Here is a 20255-nt window from a genome sequence, read left to right as displayed (position 1 = left end):
GTTTCTCTCATGTATTTCATTTAATACAATTTTAATACATTGCTGTTACGTCGCTGCATACCTACCTACGACCTACATGCGTGATTCGTACAGAATTAAAACGTACAATTTTTTTTCTTTTTATATTTGAATGTTAGAAGTAAGAAATTCTCTTTGAGAAAATACGTCATATCAATCCAAAGTGTAAAGTGTTTTAGTTCGATAGATACGAAAGCGACGATGTGGAATCGACGAATTATAAATAATTACACGTGAATCTTAATAAGTTAAAAAGTAATATGTCTACATATACATATATATAGACATGTTACTTTTAGTCTATATATATATATATTTTTAGTCTTTTTAATCTCTATATATATGCTTTAATAAATAGTTACTTTATTACATTTCTGTGCACATATAAAAGATGAATTTAGACAATATCCTGCTCTAAATCCTCTTCTAATGGATTATGTTACACATCGAATTTTATTACAGTGGCTATACACATACGAAAAGTGTACGAAAGCTATAAAGGTACATGTCTGTATAGCGCTTACATGTTTATTACAAAATGTGATCATACTGGGCTATTACGCAATGTAACTTACAGGACAAAATAATGTACTGACCAATCATTATCGAGTTATTACGTTTATACATATTTATATATATAGGCAGCACAAAAAGATATTTGAAGATAATTCTTATCGAAATTAATAAACTTTATTATCGATTACAACTAATGTACACACTCTATCAACATCTTCAATTATATCTATCATTTGCTATACTCAAATTAAACGTGCGCGATCAATTTAGTTTTCAATTACTATTCTATCCGCTTAAAGAAGAAAATAATCGACTAGTATGTACGTAATGTTAACAGGTAGAATTTAATAACGTTAACAGGAATTTAAAGTAAAAAATAAATCGCTTTCAGCCATAAAATCGAAATATCCGAAATATAATAAATAAAACTTTGTTACAAAGTGCAGCTTATATAATAGGAACAAGGTGGAACATTCTAACACATATTAATGCGTACATACTTTCGTTATGAATTGTTTCCGTTATGAAAATCTGCAAAGTTCGAAATGCGTACGATGAATCCGATCTCTTTTCGTAAATTTAGAAACGATGTCTGTATAAAATTTATTGTGTTTCGGTAACGTACATTAGTCAGCTTGTTAGAAAACGAAATTAATTAATTAAACCAGAAATAATCGACGTAAAATTAACAGAACGATCGCGACTATTAAACAGGCTATGAGTGTACTCCAGAACAGATCGTTCGAGGAGGACATCGTTTCTACGCGATTCTGAGTAATCTCGGGTTGTTGCTGACGATCGGCACTTTCTGTTGCGACAGTTTCCACGTTACGATGCCGCAGCTCGCTCTCGGATACAGTCTCTGCACTATCCGTAAATAATACATCTGACACGGGTGAGTCGTCTGCCTGTAAAAATATTTTTACAATTGCCTATTATGTTTATTCGCTAAACTGCTATTAACTTTTATTAGTTGCTATTAGTGCTCTGACAGATATTCTCTGGCACTTGTGTACATGTACATATATCTACGAAATATTTAAGATAACGTCTTTGCTTACTTTCAGGGCAATCGTTTTCAGCATAGTTTGTTCCTCCTCCGTGATTGGCTTTTTTACTGAATTCTTAGATAATAAGTCCACGACCTTTCCGCACGTGTCACATTGCCAATTCAACGACCTGGAAGACAACAACAGCGATTGCAAAAAAAAACAAGGACTTTGTATGTATAGTCAGCCGTCAGACTGTCTACATAAGTACTTTTTAGCAAGTTTCTGTCGCTCCTCCGTGCTATAGTCCAATGCTCCGATCGTGCCGCTTCCCGGAGTAGGCATGAAAGCGATCAGAGCCAGCAACGCCGTCCTGATACTCCACGACGGTTGCCACGTTTCAGGATGATGACCCGAGATGCTCAGACATATTTTCTTGTTGGTCTCGAAACGTCCGTTTGGCTGAATCAGCAAACAATAAAGAACTAATGTAACGTTATCGTTCTATCCTGATGTTATTTGTACACAGCTGGTGCCCGACGTCTGCTCACCGTCAATAGAATGATGTTTGGTGGCTTCATAGGGTACTCGGGTGGCAATAAGATCCTTCCATGGTAAACACCACCCTCGAAATCTGTAGATGGTGGTCCTTGTACTGTAAAATGCCACTCGAATAAGTTGTCCTCCAGGGGAGACGCATAATACTCCTCGGTAGCCTCATGCAGCTCCTGTGCCTCCCTCATTAGTCTCTTCACCGCTACGAGTTGGAACGTTCAATAATTTAGATATACAACACTTGATAAATACAAACCGCAAGAGGTGTACATTAGCGTACATTAGTGCTGTACATAACACGCGAGCGGATAAACAGAGACGCACTGTCAAATGAGAATGTCACCCACACAACCTGTGTGTTATGTATACCTGTGTATATGTGCACACATTTAAAATACTCGACACTGCGCCTTTGTGGCACTACTTGGAGCATTATCATCGCGATATCCGCCGCAGGACCGACGGACAACCGCACCAGACGAGTGTCATCGTGACGCTATATGTCATCAGCCTCGCGGAAACGTGTCAAAGCCGCGCAAGGCGACGTAGCAGTGCTACGGTAGCACGACGGCTCAAAACAATGTACTACCGGCGCAATTGTATCATGATACGTGCGACGATCACACTCGCGTGTCACTTACCCGGGCTCTTCGCGTTGTACTTTCCCTCGAACGACATCCTCGCCCCGTTTCCTTCACCTCTGCTGGTCGCTTATCTCCAGCGTCTGTCCAGCCCGAGAGAGAAAGAGAGAGAGAGACGCGAGTCAAAAATCTCCAGTGGAAGTGTATGTACGTGTCACGAAGCGACGCGACGTTTCCGCGCGAGGATAGACGTGTGTGCGTGTGCTCCCACGACACTCGGTTCGCAGTGCGCGATCCGACGACCAGTAGCGCGTCTCGCTCACATATTTGTTATCGCGCGTCACGGCGCCGCGTTTTTCGCTGCTGAAGACGCGAATTTTCGACGTGGCCTGAGAACGCGCGCGGCCACCGCGTCGCAAATCGTGACGTGACCCGCTGTGGTGTGGCGCTTGTCCGCCGCGCCGTCTCCGTTCTGTCCGCTCTGAAGTTGCCCGTGGACGCGTGGTGCAGCGCAGCGGTTTAAATTTGCCGAGCGCGCCTATCTTCACTTGCATTGCTGTGCGTGCTGCTATAATTCCTTCCCATTTTGGGCATATTAAGGGGATGCTGGAGTTACTAGTGAACTATTTTTTCACTATAGCGATGGTAATTGCAGTTTCGAAAATTCTCTTTATTGCTTGTGCAGAATAAAAAATCCTTTTCCACAAATGAAATATAGATAGAAAGAAAGTCCGCTCTACAGGACTTTATATTCAAAATGGAAAAAAGTTAGAAAAGACAAATGCAAGTTTTTAACTTTTTTCTATTTTGAATATAAAGTCCTGTAGAGCGGGATTTCTTTCTATCTATACTTCATTTGTAGAAAAGGATTTTTTCTGCACAAGCAATAAAGAGAATTTTCGAAACTGCAATTACCATCGCCATAGTGAAAAAATAGTTCACTAGCAACTCCAGCATCCCCTTAATGTTGTGGATTTCAAAGAAAATAATTTTGTATTTTGTTAATTAAAAATAATTTTGTATTTTGCACTACAATTTATTTCTTTTTAAACCTCTCTTCCACAGTTTCTATTATACTGCTCTGTACAATAGCGCTTTTCCTCTTCCTCAATCCACATATAAAATCTAATAAATTTCTTACCATATTACAAAATATAGACGTATAAGTATGTATATGGTTAATAATTTATAAAACATTTTATCTCATTTCTTTTAAGAGGAATTCTGTTATTAGGGCTCCTGAGTATTCACCGCGGCCATGCTGAATTATGACGTTAGAAGCGAGAAATGACACGCTGAGAATTCTTGCGTGCCATTTTCTAATAAAAAGATATTTTGATAAAAAAAACACTACAGATCGCTTCAGCACACTTGTAAAATATACCGAAAACTAAGCTTTTCTGTTAATAGTCAATCCACAGTCGTAAAATGCCTGTAATATGAAAATAGTCTTGCGCATGCGCAGTTATTCCGCATAACCAAGTCTCATATCACAATCATTTTACGACTATTGATTGACTGTTAACAGAAAAGCTTAGTTTTCGGTATATTTTACAAGTGTGCTGAAGCGATCTGTAGTGTTTTTTTATCAAAATATCTTTTTATTAGAAAATGGCACGCAAGAATTCTCAGCGTGTCATTTCTCGCTTCTGACGTCATAATTCAACATGGCCGCAGTTAGTACTCAGGAGCCTTAACTCGTTAAATTTCTCGGGATGTCTCAAATGATCATTATGTCCATAATAAAATTTTATTTCATAATTAAAAGTTCGAACAATTCTTTATCCATATAATGTATGTATGGTTAATATTTTTCGAACATATTTTTATCAATTTTTTATTTTTCCAAGAGAAACTCTGTTATTACCTTATTAAACGCTTCGGGATGTATGGAAATATCATTAGGTGTATCATTCTCATAAATGTATATCCTGAAATATAACATACAGAAAATTAATAAACTGTTGGGGGTTGGAGGATCTTCACTATTTCAACTGTATAAACATACGTTGAGTTGATAATATTCTGCTTCAGGTCCAATGCTTGATCTGGTACAAGCAATGGATCGTTAGATCCATGAAGAATCAACGTTGGGCAGTTTATTTTCGGTAAAGCCTGCTTGCACAGGTCACCATCCTGCTTGTTGTAGAATCTTAACGCAGCGTCAAACCACTTCGACAAAGTCTGTTTGATATAATCCACACCATAAATTTCCACCAAAAGTTCCCTCAAATCTTCTGGAAAGTTGTCAATGTCTGCCGCATCTAGACAATATTTCAAAGAGTTATTTTAGAAAGTAACTAAAAACAAGATCCTCTTGTGTTAGCTTCGAATACTGAAAATATTACATAATGTGAACCTTCTTGTGTATTGATCTCATCTGGATGTATGTATGATCTTGTAGCGACAACGATCATCTTGCGGATGCTCTCAGGATATGTGGCGGCGAGCAAAAGCGCTGTGGTACCGCCATCGCTACAGCCGACTAAGGAGAATTTCGAGTAGCCCAGGGTCTTCATCAGACTATGAGCCCACATTGCATCACGCTGATAATAATTATCCGGGTAAGTTCTATCAGGTGGCCGTGATTTTCCATAACCAGGTGGATCCCACGCCACTATAGTCAGCTTCTCTGTGTTCAGATCTTCAATCTGCGGTGCGAAAATTAACCATCCTGCTCCTGAAACATATATCCAGCTTAAGAAGCAATAAATTTTACTTTACATATTTTGCTTTCATCAAATCAACATTTGTGCCATTTTTCTCAAAGTAATGAAACTTAACAAACTTATCAGGGTCAAAAAATATTTGAGAAACGCATTTCTCTTTCCCTCTTAACGTTCAGAAATTTAATAACAGAGAAAACAAACTATAATTGTGTTTAAAATATTAAAAAGTTCAAATGCTACAGCTGTGTGCGTGTATTCATCGAATCGAACTCAAAAAATAGTAACGAATCCCACTAAAATGAATGCGTAAAATGTGCTATCTCAGTGCAACAACTGTTCGCCGTTTCCGTTGTCGTTATACGTAATGATACAAACGATCACTCACCTAATACTCCAGGCAGCAATAGCACCGGATGATCGCCCGTGCCGTTTCGAATGAAATTAATGTTTACGTCGTCTATCTGAATCTTTTGCTCCTGTAAATCGACCTTTTGTTTAACGGGATGATTCGGATGAATTGTGACTTGACAAATGATACTCGATACGATATATGCTATTTTATATTTGGTCTGCAGTGTGAAACGCAAATTTTACCTTCATCTTATGAGCCTTGCTTCCCCTAATTGATAATTGTCAACCGACAAATCACTAAAGATAAGGCACCTGTCACGTCTTGAATGCTCTCGACCTATTGTACCTATTGTACGTGTATAGTTTCCGACAAACAACCTATGACTCTATCGTCCTGCGCGAAATGTGGTGTCTATTAGTATTGTCATTACATGTTGACATACCGCGTACGTTGTGCAGTGTAATCTTTTTCCACTGTCATGTGAAATTAGTGTCGTGGCTACTACTGGATGAAAAGTTAATTTTGTTTATTTAAATTCCGAGATAGCAGAAATTTTCTTAATTAAGAGACATTATAATTCTATTAACTTGAGAAAAGATACTGACAACTTGCCGGTTGTTTATGATCTTATTTTGAGAAATACTTAACAACCTGTTTTCTTCGAATTCAGTTGTTTATTGTGCAACAAAATGATTTAATTTTATAGATTAAAACACACCTGGTCACATTTATTACCTTTAGTAATTAAAATTGATTGCGAGTACGTCCGCTTTGAATGCTAACGCGCTTTCAACGTCAGTTTACTTTTATTCCACATTTCGTGAAGAATAAAGATTTATTTGTATAAGATAAGAATTTATTTGTATTTTTATTATTATGGATACATGCATCTTTCTTAAATTTATTATTATTTTCAATACTATTATTATTTTTCAATACTATTATTTTTTTTCAATACTATTGTATTTCTTCCAGTTTTGTATCAAAATCGAAATTTGAATAGCAGCAAAACTCATTCGCCAAGTAGTTCTTGTGACGTGGAACGAAATTGCATTGTTTAACATCCAACAGTTTTGCTGCTTGCTCTGCCATAACCGCCCCTATACATAGAGAACGTTTTATTTATCTTTATATGGTATATACATATATAATATGATACATTAATAATACATTTAATAATAATATAATAACAAGAGATCATAATAAAAATACGATTAAAGTTCTCACAGATACCTGTACACAATACAATGTTCTTTTTCGCCAAAAACTTTATTGTCACAGCCATTTTAGTTAGACACTCGTTCGAAAGGAATGGTGGATCAGCTATGACTAGGTCAAACTGATGGAACATGTCTCTGGGTACATCCAGAGGTAAATTGTAATCATACAATATGAAATCTTTCCCGAGTGCTTCAAAACGTTGATCATACTCGAACAGCGTAACTGTAATATCATAATATCGTTACAAGTTTTGTGACCAATATTATTGTGCTAACAAAAAGAATTAGTGAATCATGGCAAGAAATAATTTAATATGTTTTTAAAATAATACTATTAAATCCTCTTTTAAGTCTCTGTTAGGCTCGGAACAAAAATGGTTACCCTGGACATAACTGTTAGTCTTATACCTTGTCTTTCGTTGCATTCTGTCTTTAATTTACAGTAGATCGACGGACAAGAGATCAGAGCGATTTTTCCATCTACCGGTGTGGAATTTAAAGCACCTCTGGCTAAACCTCTTCTCGTTTCGTCATCGTACCAAAACTGGCTCAATTGCTGTAAACATTAATCATGTACATACTAGTGTCTCTAGGAGATTAATGAGTAATATACTTCAGAATGATTATTACATATTTATTGGCAATCTACCCAATTTTCTTCAAAGGCAAACTGTGATATTGCTTCCTTTTCGGGTGGACAGTTTTCCAAGATTCTTCGTTCCTCTCTCTCTCTGAGAAATTCTTCTAGTGCAACAAGTGCGCTTAGTGACAATTGTGGTGGATCATCGTCGCTGTCACTCATTGTTCATGTGATTATTGGTAAGTGGTTGTACCTAATATATATGGAGGCTATCTGTGTGTTATAATTAATAAATAAATAAATAAAATCACAGTATATACAATAGCACAGCTGTCTCTCAGCACCTTTGATGCACGAGTATTATGAAATGGAGTGCGCATGCCCGAAGTGACGTCATCTATTACAAGAATAGGTTATGAATACCGCACATCACATGTAGGCGTGACGAAGTCGAAGAATATAAATGAAAATAGGCTTTGTTGCCGGCATTTATCGTGTGTAAAAAATCATCAGCGTGCACTCGTGCACTGCATCTCGTCCATATGGTTAAAAGCCGTGCACGCGTACGATTAGTGTAATTGTGCTAGAGTTATATTTTTTCAAATACAAGAAGTAAGATGCTGGGGAACGAGGAGGACGATGTGAAATTATTTCAAACGATCGGTCTGAGCGAGGAGAAGGCTAAGCAGACTTTTAAAAATACGAACGTCACGAAGAACCTAAAGTTGGCCATAAATGAGGTTGGTAAATAAATTAAATAAAGATTTACAACAATTCGAATATAGATTTGATATTGTGTATCATAAGCTAGCTGCTTAAGAGTTCCTTTTTCAATTTATACAAAATTTATACACAAATAAATTTTCCATTTATACAAAAGATTTGTTTAAAATGCTTACAGGCGGTTAAACATGGCTTCATTTCTCCAGACAGTGGTATTTTATTGTACCATCTGGCTTCCAAGATAAAACAACAGATTGTGGATAAAATACCGCTTGTTTCTAGATACATAGTTGAAAAAAAGCTAAGTAACGTGGAGAGAGTAGATGCTGCATTGACTTATTTATTAGCTAATGTGAATACCTTCAATGTAACAAACTTTGAGGAGTCTTGTGGCGTAGGAGTGGTAGTCTCTCCTGAACAAATAGAGAAAGAAGTAGAGAGAATTATAACAACACACAAAGATGAGCTATTGGAGAAAAGGTAACGAAAACTTCGTGTCTTGACTATATTTACTCAATTTTGAAACATAACTGTAAGGCTCTGGCATGCTAATACTATACACGCTATTTATATCATTAAAACAGATATCGTTTTAATATCGGTCCATTGATGCAACAAGTGCGCAATAATCTGAAATGGGTAGACGGTAAAGCGGTGAAGAATGAATTTGATATTCAAATTTTTGATTTGTTGGGCCCAAAAACTGCAGCCGACATGAATCCAGTGCCTAAACCGGCGAAACAGTCGAAAGAGGCAAAACCAAAGAAATCCGAAGTTACTAAGGAAGGTGAGAGCTACATTACATTACAGTTAATATTAAAAATGAAACGTTTAATATAGTTGCGATACCTTGAGTAACTAATGAGAAAAATTGGCAATTTGGTAAATCTTTAGGGCAAAAGGAAACGTCAAATGACGAGAAGAGTGCAACAGCAGTGGGAGCGCAAACTATAAGCGAGCTCATGAAGACCAAAGTTCATTTTCATAAGCCTGGGGAAAATTATACAACCGATGGATACGTCATGACAGAGAACACGGAGCGTTTGCTGTATGAACATTTGGCAATCACCAATGGCAAAGTGAGAACGAGATTCCCACCAGAACCTAATGGGATCCTGCACATTGGACATGCCAAAGCAATCAACATTAACTTTGGGTGTGCATTCTGCTCGCGAGTGCGCCTTGCGATTTCAAATGTTTATAGTGTAGAACGGAATGTACGGTAACGCGCGAATGAATCCTGCAGATATGCTGCTGCTCACGACGGTATATGCTACTTGCGATACGACGACACGAATCCCGAGAAGGAAGAGGAGAAGTTCTTCGTCGGAATACGAGAGATGGTGGAGTGGCTCGGTTATGCACCCGCGGCGATCACGCACTCGTCGGATTACTTCGAACGGCTGTACGAGTGGGCCGTGAAGCTTATAATGAAGGATCTGGCCTATGTCTGTCATCAGTCCAGCGAGGATATAAAAGGTTTCAATCCGCCGCCGAGTCCCTGGCGCGACAGGCCAATCGAGGAGAGCCTGCGATTATTTAAGGTAACGAAATGATTCGCAAATTGTGGTGGCTTTCTCGTTCAGCTTTAACTGGGCTTTCGTTTTCCTCTTCGAAAATAAAGGATATGAAGAATGGCCTGTTGGAGGAAGGAGAAGCAACGTTGCGCATGAAATTGACTCTGGAGGAAGGCAAGCAAGATCCCGTCGCGTACAGGATAAAATATGCACCGCATCATCGAACCGGTAACAAATGGTGCATTTATCCTACTTACGATTACACCCATTGTTTGTGCGATAGCATCGAACACATCACTCACTCTCTCTGCACGAAGGAATTCCAATCACGAAGATCCTCGTATTATTGGCTCTGCAACAGCTTAGACATTTATTGTCCCGTTCAATGGGAGTACGGTCGGTTGAACGTCAGTTACACCGTGGTTTCCAAAAGGAAGATTGCTAAACTGATACAGGAAGGGATAGTGTCCGATTGGGATGATCCGAGGTGCGGAATAATGGATATAGTCCCTTGTATTTCTTACTAATAATATATAATATATATATAATATATAATAATATGTAAATACTATTTATATAATATAATATATGTAATATTATACATTGTATAAATATATTACATTGACTTTTTCAGATTGTTTACTCTGACGGCGCTACGTAGACGTGGATATCCGCCGGAAGCCATAAATAATTTCTGCGCCCAAATGGGCGTAACGGGCGCACAGGCGACCGTCGATCCAGCAGCACTGGAAGCAGCTGTCAGAGATGTTCTGAATCTCACCGCCCCCCGACACATGGTCGTTCTGGAGCCTATTAAGTTGACCATCAAAAATTTCCCCGAAGAAAAGACCATGAAGTTTACTGTATCCAATTTTCCTAATGAAACGGAGAGAGGGCAGCATAAGATTAAATTTAACGAGGTCGTTTACATCGAAGCCTCGGACTTTAAAGAAGTACGTAACGTATATTGCTGCCATTTTCTACGACTCATCTGTGATCTATGACGTGAAAGCGATTTGAGTTGGACGTTTGCGCATTTACAGATCGAAGAGAAAGGTTTCAGGCGTTTGACGTCGAAACAACCTGTCGGCTTGAAGTACGCGGGTGTCGCGGTGAGCTTCGAGAGCATCGAGAAAGATGCCAGTGGTAACATTACAAATATAATCGTTACGCAAACACCCGTTTCGGAAAAGAATAAACCAAAGGCATTTATACACTGGGTATCCCATCCGGTGTTGGCATCTGTTAGGTTGTACGAGCGTCTGTGAGTAACGTCATTTAAATTGATTTTAAAAGCAAGAGAAAATCACAAAATGCCACAAAACGTTTATATTGTATTTAATGTGATCAAATATTTTTGATATTATTCAGATTTAAGCATAAAAATCCGGAGGATACAAATGAGGTGCCGAATGGATTTTTAAGTGACATTAATCCGTCTAGCAAGAAGGAGCTTGTAGCGTATATGGATGAGAGCTTAGCTGAAACAGCCAAAGTGTACGATAAGTTCCAGTTCGAGCGTATAGGCTTTTTCTCCGTCGATTCCGATAGCAAGCCTGGCAAGGTAAGAGTAGAATCATTACCACACTTTATTAATATCTCTTTTATTTCTTTATTCTTTATTATTAATATCACTTTTACAGCTCGTTTTTAATCGCACTGTGACGTTGAAGGAGGATACAGGAAAGGCGTAAATATATTTTCCAAGAGGCTGTTATCTCACAAGTTCTTCCTACTTACTACTTCGATTACATTTTCTATGTTGTGTATTGTGTATAAATAAAATTTTAGACAAGAACGAAGAAGGACGCGTGCTCTCTAAAGTGTGCTTTAAATAATTTGGTTTTACCATTTCAGATTTCCTTCTTTTTTAAAGAACCTTTACCAAATCTTTTAAAAATAAGCGTACATAATATTTTAATTATCTTTCTATGATATTTTTTTTATATATCAATCCGAGTTTTATTAAGGTGAGTTTTGCATGATAATTTCATAGCAATATCTGAGAAGAATAAAGAATAAATTTATTAAGTAGATTTATTTTTGCGTTGTCATATTCTGCCTATTAATTCATCATACAAGATTCATAAGTGGGAACCATGTATTTGATATTTATGAAAGCATCTTCACCACCGTATCTTTCCAATATTTCAAGAGTTTCCTGTATAACGTCCGCTGCATTCTCTCCTCTCTGCTGAGAATAATCAATACCTTCTCCAAGATTTACTGGAATTGCGAGAAATTTTATTTTCATTCTCGTACAAACACAAAGAGAATTAAGCGTGCACGCTTACCGTTCCTGTCTTTCAGTAAATTCGGAATCGGCAAAATTTGCCTGAAATATGGAACTAAAGCTTCGCCAACGCAATCAGCTGAGCGTACTAAACGCTGAAGCGCTTTCATCGTAGCACATATTATCTCGGGCATTCTGGTGTTCAAGGCATCTAACAGAATTTTTTGTTACGATACAGATACCTTTTCTATGTCGAATCGGATTGTAGGACTTACTCTTGATGGGAATGATCAGTTGAGGTACGACGGGCAATATCTTTGGACCACCATGTTCCAACATATCCGCTATTCCTTGCTCTACCAGAAACTTGTAGGGTTGTTCCGTCTCCGTTAATCCGTCGAAGAACATCGGTAGATAATGATGGAAATCCAAGTCCTCTATGTTCGCGGAGACGCTATCACTACTAATCTATAATTTATGTCACACTACGTATAGTGCATATAGTTTTAGCGCTAAATAGCGCTGATAGTGAGCTCCCCGAACACAGCCATTGTCTACCTTCCACTTGATTTTCTGATTGTAGCCGTCGTTCTCCAGAGAAATGGGAAACACACCGCGTTTGTAAAACTTTCGGAAAGTCGACGGTTTTGGGGGACGTGGTTTGTACAATCGGCACCGTGGCGGTTTCGCGACGACCGTATTTTCCTGTATCAGAGTACGTGCGTTACGTTTATCCTCATGGTTTATTGTCATTCCATTAGCACGTGTTACCTGCAAGGCTTGAATAGTGAAGGCTGGAACAACCCGTGGTTTCCTCTTTTTGTATCGTGGTATATCCTTGCGAATCTCAGACCAGAATTCATTTTCACTAACCATTCTGATATCCTTTTCTTCTCGTTCAATTATTAAACTCGAATTACACGTTGAACATTTTATTCGAGTGTTACGAGAAACTGTGGAAACTCGAACAGGTCTGGATTATGTTGTGGATATGAAATAGATTTAGATCAAACGAGATATCGTTTCCTAGCAACACGAATTATATTGCGCCAATATTTCTTCCTGTCACAACACTCACAAGTATTTTGATATGCAGGGGCAGACTGAAAAGGTAGGCGCTGTAGACGCCGCATATTTAAAAAAAAACAACAAAAACTGCGTCAAGCATTCCCAAGAAATCAAAGTGAAAAAAATCGAATCATGCAGGAATTGGTAGAAGAGATACTTTTATTTCTTTTTTTATTTTTGTGAAATATTTTATATTCTGTAATCATGTTCCGTTATTCATTGTCGATACTGACAAAAATATTCTGCCGTCTTGGTTTAACTAATATCCAGCAGATGCATAAAGTATTGCCAGCATTTTTTACATACACTTTATGAAATCTCCTGTAATACTTCTCGTGGTCGGATTCGTTGACGTCGTCTTCCTTGGTAAAATAATTTGTGAAATTGCGGATTATCAAACAGAAGTTCCCTTTTGATTAATTCATCCTTCTCTGTCGTATTGAATTATTAAGGAAAATATACAGAAGGCATACTAACTTCTATGAAGCTACTATATAATTAATATATGTATGTATAATATTGTAACGCATGCACAAATTATATGAAAAGGATATTTGTAAAGAAGTTTGAAGGTGCCTGTGCCTGCTGGAATTGGAATACCCATTATAATTGATTCCGATACGCCGCATATAATATCCTTTTGTCCATAATAAGCTGCATCGAATAAATGATCAGCTGTTTTCTCAAACTGCAACAAATAATTTATTTGTAATCAGTTTTTAATATCTCTTAACTCTCTTTAATTGTTATTGACACTTATAAACACTTTTATTAAATTGCCCGCAGTCGAAGGATTACAATGCTAATTAAATTATAGAATAAAAGAAGTAAACTTAGAAAAATTGTATGATATACTATAAAAGAAAATAAAACATGGAAATATAATATAGATAAAATAGCGACAAATAGGAGATCTTACCGATGCTAAATTTAAGACTGACTCTTTCATCTTCGCCAAACCTTGTCTCGTAATACCAAGCACTTCTCCTGTACTTGTCATCAAATCCGCTAAAAGCATTAGGTGTCGACGATCAATATTGATTCCATGATTCTCCATTACCGATTTGATCTCTGTCATGATAGTCGTTCTCGCAGCTTCTATTCCGAGCGTTTTGTATACCTAATATAAAATAGATGCATTAAGGAAGATGTATTTTATTTAGTACCATATCACGATCTCCATCAATTTACTTCTATCGTATTATTCGACGTCGTCTTTTCGCCTAGGACGCCACGTGTCGCCATGACCTCTCTAAAATTATCTCCCTCGACAAACAATGTATACTTCGTTCTGCCACCGATGTCCACATTATCTACGACTACTCTAGAGACAGATGGCAGGCCCTAAACAATATAGATGATAGAGAAAATATTATTAGAACATTATTTTAATTACATTATTTAATAATATATCTATTATATTTATTAATACGTGTGCATGTGCACGCATACGCATACACGTATTTTTCTTTTCTTACCTTTATCACAATATTTGGAATGGCATTTCGCAGTTGAGAAAACGGAAAACTGACGCATTCCTTTTGTGAATTTGGTTGAATAATAATAGTCGACTCGTTTATTACGCGTACATTCTTCGGCGTTAATTTCAATTTCGATGTGCAAATTCTAAAGACGCAAAACTTATTTTATTATTGCGTATTCGCTAATATTAATATGAATAAATTGAAATGTACTATATTAATTTAAGACTCCCAAGATACTTACACGTAGCTTATTGAATTAACGTCTACCTCTAACTGTAGACATTTAATTCTCTTCATGTCCAATTGCATAATAAAGAAATGCTCATTATACAAATATACTTCGTCGAAATATTCCAGTATATCTTTCAAAGTTGTCTTTTCGATTCTTGCTTTAACTTGCGCGGCGAATACCGGATCTGTTTCATTTATCTGTGTAACAAAAGATTGTATAGAGTTATATTGAAAAAATCCATTGCATTGAGTCGTAACAAAAGTTCGTAGCGTCGTTCTTTTCTTTTTAATGAAAAAAAGATAAGTTCTGGAAAGATGGAATCATGAAACTACCACAAAGATGGCAAAGATGGCACAAATGTCTGTGTGTGTGTAATAATTTCATTTTGGAATTTTACTAAAATAACGCTACGCTCTTGTTACAATCCAATAGATATCCTCTGTATAATTCTCATGCGAGGATACGTGGGTTCATACGCGTATTCATTATTATTTACCAATGACACTGTTATAACTGGTGTACTGATCTTTGGACTGGCATTAATAATTTCCTTGATACGCGGCACACCCTGCGTGATGTTCATGGCCGCTACGCCGGCAAAGTGAAATGTTTTCAGGGTCATTTGAGTGCCCGGCTCGCCGATACTTTGCGCGGCGAGCGCGCCTACAGCCGTGCCTGGCTCTATTATAGCTTTCATGTACTTCTCTTTGCACGTATGGATAAACTCCACCAATTGTGAAACGGTCAAACGTTCCAGTTGCGTCGTCACCGACGAATCCGTCTTAACATTTTGCCGGTAACGTACTATTTTCCGCGCCATTGATTTCAGAAAGGCGCTGCAAAAACAAAACAAATAAATTCGTTTGAAAATCGTATTGCACACTTTACATATCGCATATATTATCATGAGTGATATGTTATCGTACGTGAGTTCTTGCTTAAATTCCACACTCAGGCACTCGTACTCCTCGGAAGCTAACATCTCGTTTGTGGCATTGATTACATTAGCACCGTCCAAGGGTTCCTCGTTTTTATATGGTAACTTTGCTCTTATGTGATCGTATAATCTCTTATAATCTACCGGACAGTCTTTACCTATAAATAAATAGATAGATAGGCAGACAGACAGACAGAGAACATACTTTATACATTATCCCAGTACAAAATAGATATAAGAACGTTTAAGTTTACCTTCCATGTAAGTAGGATCCAATCCGTCTCCACCGTATGGAACCTGTATGATACTGTGCATTGAGTTACGCACCGTCATGTCGTAATGAATGCACAGATCTTCCAAGCTCTTCATCAATCGTCTCTGCATGTACCCAGTCTCTGCAGTCTTTACAGCGGTATCTGTTAACCCTTCTCGTCCAGCCATCGCGTGGAAGTAAAATTCCCCCGCAGATAATCCAGTTAAGAAGGAATTCTGCACGAAACCCTTAGCCTGCGGAGTCTTCAATTGTTGCGGAAACAGAGGCAGAGTACGATGTTCAAATCCATTCTGCACTCTCTGTCCGTTGATAGCTTGTTGACTCAGGCAAGCTGAAGAGGAGAGGAGAAAAAGGTGAATATTATCAGATAATGGATTATAATGCAAAATTAATATAGTATATTTTTTTATAATATTATTACTTGAACAGACGTACCAATCATCTGTGAGATGTTGATAAAACTGCCTTTACTGCCACAGAGCGCCATGATCAGAGCAATATTCGAAGGCAACAGCTCCTTCAAGCAGACTTTACCGATGTTATCACGAATCGCTGAGAGCTCGTTTAATATCTTCGTTTCCAGAGTTTCCTCTTTCGAATAGCCAGGTCGGCAAACTAGACGGCCATCCTCCATCAATTCAATGTATTCGTTGCACTTCAAGTAACTAATTGTAAGTTTGAACATAATTTGGATTAGTTGCACATTTGTAGCAAACTGTCCGAATTTCTGTAAATCTGTCCTCCTTGTCTTATACGTACCGAGCGTTCAGCATTTTCTCTTTGGCCTGAAGGAGATGCGTAGTGGCCAGGATATCCACTATACCGAGAGAGACACCTTTGATTATGTTAAAAGCAGTCGACAATCTCGCTAAGCGCCACATGGCCGTAGTGGCGACATTCTCGCTCCAGTCGCGCAGCGCAACGTAAAATATGTTCTGCTTCGATCCCGAGCCCATCGTAGATTTATCCATCGTTCCAGCAAGAAGCTCGGAATTGCGAATGATAACATCTGCGATTTTAATTCGATTGTATTATTATTATATAAATATCGTGTCACGTGTAAACAACACAGCGACAGAATTACGATTACATTGCGACTCACAGGAATCGTTAACGCAAAATTCCTCGTTACTCGTGTAAGTCTTGCCGCTGGTCTTTAGATTTATCTTGACAGGACACTCCGCACTCGGTCGCATAATCAGACTGAATATCTGTTTGCCGGTCCACAATTTCATCGGTTTTAAGATCGCAGGCTTGGGGAGAGTTATGCTCATAGTGTCATCCGGAGCGGCCATGAAGCAAAACATTAATTCGGTAACTTGCGTTAGACTGAAAAACGAGTTCTTATGCGTCAGCATGTAAGCGCCGGTGATGAAATCCTGTGTCGCTCCTATCAGCAGTTCGCCGTTGCGAGGTGTAACCAGATTCGATTTGTTCTGTTAACATAAAACCAATTTTTTCCAATACATCCAATGTAGAATAATCGATACGTTTCAATGTATCAATATTGTTCCTGGTAGTTGGTTGATCAACGAGAGTTACGACTTACAGCCAGCAAAATCTGTGCTTCCGCTCTGGCTTCTTCCGTCTGCGGTACGTGGAGATTCATCTCGTCACCATCGAAATCCGCGTTGTACGGCGTGCAGACGCATTCGTTGAACTTGAACGTTCGATGCGTCGTCGACACTTTGGTCCTGTGCGACATTATACTCAATTTGTGCAGGGACGGTTGCCGATTAAACAGTACTATGTCGTCGTCTCTGAGATGTCGCTCAACGATGTCTCCGTACTGCAAAACGATGACTTAATAAATTACCCAGATAGCAAAAGTTTCTTGCAAAAGCAAAGTAATGCAATCTATTTGCTGGCGACTGTTGCCGTCATGTTGCCATAATAATAACGGCAGAAATATTTATTGAATTAAATGTACTTCATATCGACGATTACCTGTAAATTGTCGGCAATCTTTTTCTGATCAGAATACTTAAGGTACCGTTTGCCGGCCTGCGAATTCTTGTATTGTATAAAATTAGCACCGGGATACACGTCCGTACCATTTCTGACTAACTGGCGCATTAATTCTATATTCGCCGAATGAACCATTTCAGGATACGTCAAGGTCATCGCGACGTGTATAGGAACGCCGACCTAGAAAAATATTCGGGTAAAATAAGTCAATTAGCTATTATCAAGTTAAAATCATTGACACTCACTTGTTCTATTCGGAGATTTGGATCAGGAGAGATCACTGTGCGAGCAGTGAAATCGACACGTTTGCCAGATAAATTACCCCGGAAACGACCTTGTTTCCCTTTCAGTCTTTGAACTAGTCCTCTACCAGATTTTTTTGGCTAAAAGTATAAGCACGAAGAATTACTAGAAGAAAATGGAATATAAATTTTGCTTCTTTGTAATATACTAGTCAGAATAGTCGAATAATAAATACCCTCTTTCGAATATAAATTTTCTTGAAATACTTTTCAAGAGAACCTACTTGCATATGAAGAGGAATTCCAGATATTTCGCTGTTGATGTAAAGAGCGCAATGCAACTGGAGGAAGTCCCAATGTTCCATGTACAGTTGCACGTTAACGCCAATGTTTTTGCGAATAACATCATTGATGAGCGCTATTTCCGATAATTTCATTGTCAGATAATCTTCATTGGTACCAGCTTTTAGGTCAGACACGAGACTAGGTCTGATACAGTTCGGTGGCACAGGAATTCTCGTCAATATTAAATCTACTGGCGATCCAGAGTCGGGATTCATCAGCAAAAGATAAATATCACCGTCTGGGATTCTACTAAAGAGTTTTCTAACCTGTGTAGAAAAATGTTTATAAAATAAAATATATCAAAATCGTAAAAAGAGTAACATTTGAAACATACCATATTTGGATACAGTGTTTCAGTTAATACCGATCTATAATTTTGATCCACTATACTCTGAAATTCTCTGTCACGTTCCATTATTGTACTGAACTCGGACAATTTGTCTTGAACAACAGGATCCGTTTTCTTCAAATTTTTATACTTTTCATGTATAATTTTAAGGAAACTAGCTTTTTTAACAGGGCCATTGTTCGATTTGCAATTCGGACATTCTGTCCTTTTCTTTGCTTTCTCCCAAACTTTCTTACGCAATGCCTTGCGCTCCAAGTATGTCAGACTTGGCTTTTGTACTTTACGTAAATAAAATTTCTTTTCCTCTGGTGTTAGCAGAATATGGGCGCATCTCTATAAAGACATATATATATTGCTGTATTTAGTAACATAATAAAATCATCATATGTAACAGTAATATGAATCTCAATCGAGTCAGCGTTATCACCTTGCAAATCATTTGTAGGATTTGAACGATGGATTTAAAGTAGCCGACATGAAAAACTGGCAGTTCCAGATTCAAGTAACCGAAATGTCCCATGCAATCGTTCAATTTCTTCCCACAGGTCTTACATTCATGCCCAGTATTCATGGAACTTGCACCCTGTGAACAAACAAACAGTTTTAAAACTGTTTTATGCCTTTCCTAGCAAATTAGGAGAGATGTATATCACGTACCATACGTCTATCCAGTGCTCCATGTTGAATGGGAGTCCGTGAGGTGTCTTCATTGTACAAATTTTTTGCTATAACTTCTACATTGGCTTGTAGAAGCATGTCGTGCATACTGTCTACTCCAAAGGATATATTGGCCCTAAATAAAATAAAACATACGGCTTTTTGAATAAAAGACATATTTGTATTATATTATTTATATTTTTAATTTATTAACATATTTTTTGTCAAACTAATTAGAGTGACTTTTGTTTTTACTGTATGGATATTTTATACTTCTACATTCTTATATTTATAGTCATTGATCTCTTTACAATGTTGTGCAAATATCATGTCCCTTCTTTTATAAACATGCGACATCATGTTCGTAGGTTATACACGTGCAAAGAAAAGATGTTGCATGCAAATGCCGCACAAAGCAAAACAAAAATAGAAATAATATTCTATTTGTTTAGATCGTGTCAAAATATAAACAAATTACGTACACTTCACTGGCAATGTTCGTCTCTCTGAATTGTTCTTTAACCATTTTTAATATTAACTAATTTAAAACGAAATATACAATTACAACTCCAACTCAATCTGTCCCAGTTTCTTTTTTTTTATCAACATTATTTCTCCCGGTTAACATATATGTTCGAAATGAATTTAAAAGAATTTATTTTTATCACTCAACAAGTTAATAACAAACACAAATTAGCGGCAAGTGGTAACGAATAAAAATGCCGACAAGATTGCCCTGCCAGAGT

At 37.7% G+C, this 20255-nt stretch overlaps 6 protein-coding genes and 1 long non-coding RNA gene across 11 annotated transcripts; 2 read left to right on the top strand and 5 right to left on the bottom strand.

The window, feature by feature from the left end:
• Window positions 1-197: 197 nt before the first annotated feature.
• Window positions 198-3117, bottom strand: LOC105275391 (ubiquitin-conjugating enzyme E2 J1). Its single transcript, XM_011332226.3, has 5 exons — window positions 2720-3117; window positions 2075-2280; window positions 1795-1985; window positions 1596-1713; window positions 198-1442 (listed from the first exon to the last, which is right to left on the bottom strand). Exons 1-5 carry the CDS (start codon window positions 2754-2756, stop codon window positions 1194-1196), a joined length of 801 nt encoding a protein of 266 aa, XP_011330528.1. The 5' UTR covers window positions 2757-3117; the 3' UTR covers window positions 198-1193.
• A 1242-nt stretch (window positions 3118-4359) lies between these two features.
• On the top strand, window positions 4360-6528 carry LOC105275524. Of its 2 annotated transcripts, XR_893250.2 has the most exons (4): window positions 4360-4453; window positions 4694-4767; window positions 5064-5223; window positions 5302-6528. It is a non-coding gene; the product is annotated as an uncharacterized LOC105275524 (long non-coding RNA). The 2 variants fall into 2 exon arrangements; XR_003406311.1 differs by lacking the exons at window positions 4360-4453; window positions 4694-4767 and adding an exon at window positions 4838-4955.
• On the bottom strand, window positions 4398-6052 carry LOC105275462 (valacyclovir hydrolase). Its single transcript, XM_011332344.3, has 5 exons — window positions 5923-6052; window positions 5714-5804; window positions 5019-5339; window positions 4668-4923; window positions 4398-4590 (listed from the first exon to the last, which is right to left on the bottom strand). Exons 1-5 carry the CDS (start codon window positions 5926-5928, stop codon window positions 4497-4499), a joined length of 768 nt encoding a protein of 255 aa, XP_011330646.1. The 5' UTR covers window positions 5929-6052; the 3' UTR covers window positions 4398-4496.
• Window positions 6529-6590: 62 nt separating the features above from the next.
• LOC105275643 (EEF1A lysine methyltransferase 1) lies at window positions 6591-7818 on the bottom strand. The gene is made up of 4 exons (XM_011332667.3): window positions 7550-7818; window positions 7309-7456; window positions 6914-7123; window positions 6591-6780 (listed from the first exon to the last, which is right to left on the bottom strand). Exons 1-4 carry the CDS (start codon window positions 7700-7702, stop codon window positions 6638-6640), a joined length of 654 nt encoding a protein of 217 aa, XP_011330969.1. The 5' UTR covers window positions 7703-7818; the 3' UTR covers window positions 6591-6637.
• Window positions 7819-7847: 29 nt separating this feature from the next.
• Window positions 7848-11525, top strand: LOC105275579 (probable glutamine--tRNA ligase). The gene is made up of 10 exons (XM_011332542.2): window positions 7848-8220; window positions 8382-8683; window positions 8788-8990; window positions 9098-9359; window positions 9450-9747; window positions 9828-10207; window positions 10355-10673; window positions 10764-10984; window positions 11092-11284; window positions 11364-11525. The coding sequence occupies exons 1-10, from the start codon at window positions 8098-8100 to the stop codon at window positions 11412-11414; spliced, it is 2352 nt and encodes a 783-aa protein (XP_011330844.2). The 5' UTR covers window positions 7848-8097; the 3' UTR covers window positions 11415-11525.
• A 214-nt stretch (window positions 11526-11739) lies between these two features.
• On the bottom strand, window positions 11740-12857 carry LOC105275916 (parkin coregulated gene protein homolog). The gene is given in 5 exon segments (XM_020031224.2): window positions 11740-11986; window positions 11989-12164; window positions 12229-12421; window positions 12512-12658; window positions 12725-12857. Coding segments are annotated over 5 exon segments (822 nt in total). The 5' UTR covers window positions 12830-12857; the 3' UTR covers window positions 11740-11785.
• LOC105275709 (DNA-directed RNA polymerase III subunit RPC1) lies at window positions 12724-20230 on the bottom strand. Of its 4 annotated transcripts, none has more exons than XM_011333038.3 (21): window positions 19992-20230; window positions 19510-19645; window positions 19280-19435; window positions 18838-19185; window positions 18443-18769; window positions 18162-18299; window positions 17896-18096; window positions 17498-17737; window positions 17051-17384; window positions 16708-16957; window positions 16384-16613; window positions 15929-16279; window positions 15664-15832; window positions 15234-15573; window positions 14747-14934; window positions 14500-14647; window positions 14213-14365; window positions 13941-14141; window positions 13576-13709; window positions 13328-13457; window positions 12724-12906 (listed from the first exon to the last, which is right to left on the bottom strand). In XM_011333038.3, the coding sequence occupies exons 1-20, from the start codon at window positions 20033-20035 to the stop codon at window positions 13331-13333; spliced, it is 4215 nt and encodes a 1404-aa protein (XP_011331340.1). In that variant the 5' UTR covers window positions 20036-20230; the 3' UTR covers window positions 12724-12906; window positions 13328-13330. The 4 variants fall into 4 exon arrangements, with proteins under 4 accessions (XP_011331340.1, XP_011331180.1, XP_011331257.1 ...); XM_011332878.3 differs by having other exon boundaries at window positions 12853-12979; XM_011332955.3 differs by lacking the exon at window positions 12724-12906 and adding an exon at window positions 12924-13056.
• Between the last annotated feature and the right edge of the window lie 25 nt (window positions 20231-20255).

The sequence above is a fragment of the Ooceraea biroi genome, chromosome 3, assembly GCF_003672135.1.
Source record: "Ooceraea biroi isolate clonal line C1 chromosome 3, Obir_v5.4, whole genome shotgun sequence".
Classification (NCBI taxonomy): domain Eukaryota; kingdom Metazoa; phylum Arthropoda; class Insecta; order Hymenoptera; family Formicidae; genus Ooceraea; species Ooceraea biroi.
Note: the sequence above shows the minus strand (reverse complement) of the source record. Positions and strands in the feature narration are given on the sequence as shown.

Bases quoted from the DNA above. Each gene is read 5' to 3' on its own strand.
- LOC105275709 (XM_011333038.3), bottom strand. From the start codon at position 20,035: ATGGTTAAAGAACAATTCAGAGAGACGAACATTGCCAGTGAAGT. The intron at 18,300-18,442 runs GTAGGTTCTCTT...TTATACTTTTAG, and splicing joins GAATTCCTCTTCATATGCAA to CCAAAAAAATCTGGTAGAGG. The intron at 13,710-13,940 runs GTAAGATCTCCT...TATTTGTTGCAG, and splicing joins CAGTCTTAAATTTAGCATCG to TTTGAGAAAACAGCTGATCA.
- LOC105275391 (XM_011332226.3), bottom strand. From the start codon at position 2,756: ATGTCGTTCGAGGGAAAGTACAACGCGAAGAGCCCGG. The intron at 1,714-1,794 runs GTACTTATGTAG...GTTGTCTTCCAG, and splicing joins CGACAGAAACTTGCTAAAAA to GTCGTTGAATTGGCAATGTG. The intron at 1,443-1,595 runs GTAAGCAAAGAC...ATATTTTTACAG, and splicing joins TGAAAACGATTGCCCTGAAA to GCAGACGACTCACCCGTGTC.
- LOC105275643 (XM_011332667.3), bottom strand. From the start codon at position 7,702: ATGAGTGACAGCGACGATGATCCACCACAATTGTCACTAAGCGCACTT. The intron at 7,457-7,549 runs GTAGATTGCCAA...TAATGTTTACAG, and splicing joins TTGCCTTTGAAGAAAATTGG to CAATTGAGCCAGTTTTGGTA. The intron at 6,781-6,913 runs GTATCTGTGAGA...CTCTATGTATAG, and splicing joins GAACATTGTATTGTGTACAG to GGGCGGTTATGGCAGAGCAA.
- LOC105275462 (XM_011332344.3), bottom strand. The intron at 4,924-5,018 runs GTTCACATTATG...AATATTGTCTAG, and splicing joins TGAGATCAATACACAAGAAG to ATGCGGCAGACATTGACAAC. The intron at 4,591-4,667 runs GTATGTTTATAC...GTTATATTTCAG, and splicing joins CAGAATATTATCAACTCAAC to GATATACATTTATGAGAATG.
- LOC105275579 (XM_011332542.2), top strand. From the start codon at position 8,098: ATGCTGGGGAACGAGGAGGACGATGTGAAATTATTTCAAACGATCGGT. The intron at 9,360-9,449 runs GTGTGCATTCTG...TGAATCCTGCAG, and splicing joins GCAATCAACATTAACTTTGG to ATATGCTGCTGCTCACGACG. The intron at 10,674-10,763 runs GTACGTAACGTA...GCGCATTTACAG, and splicing joins AAGCCTCGGACTTTAAAGAA to ATCGAAGAGAAAGGTTTCAG.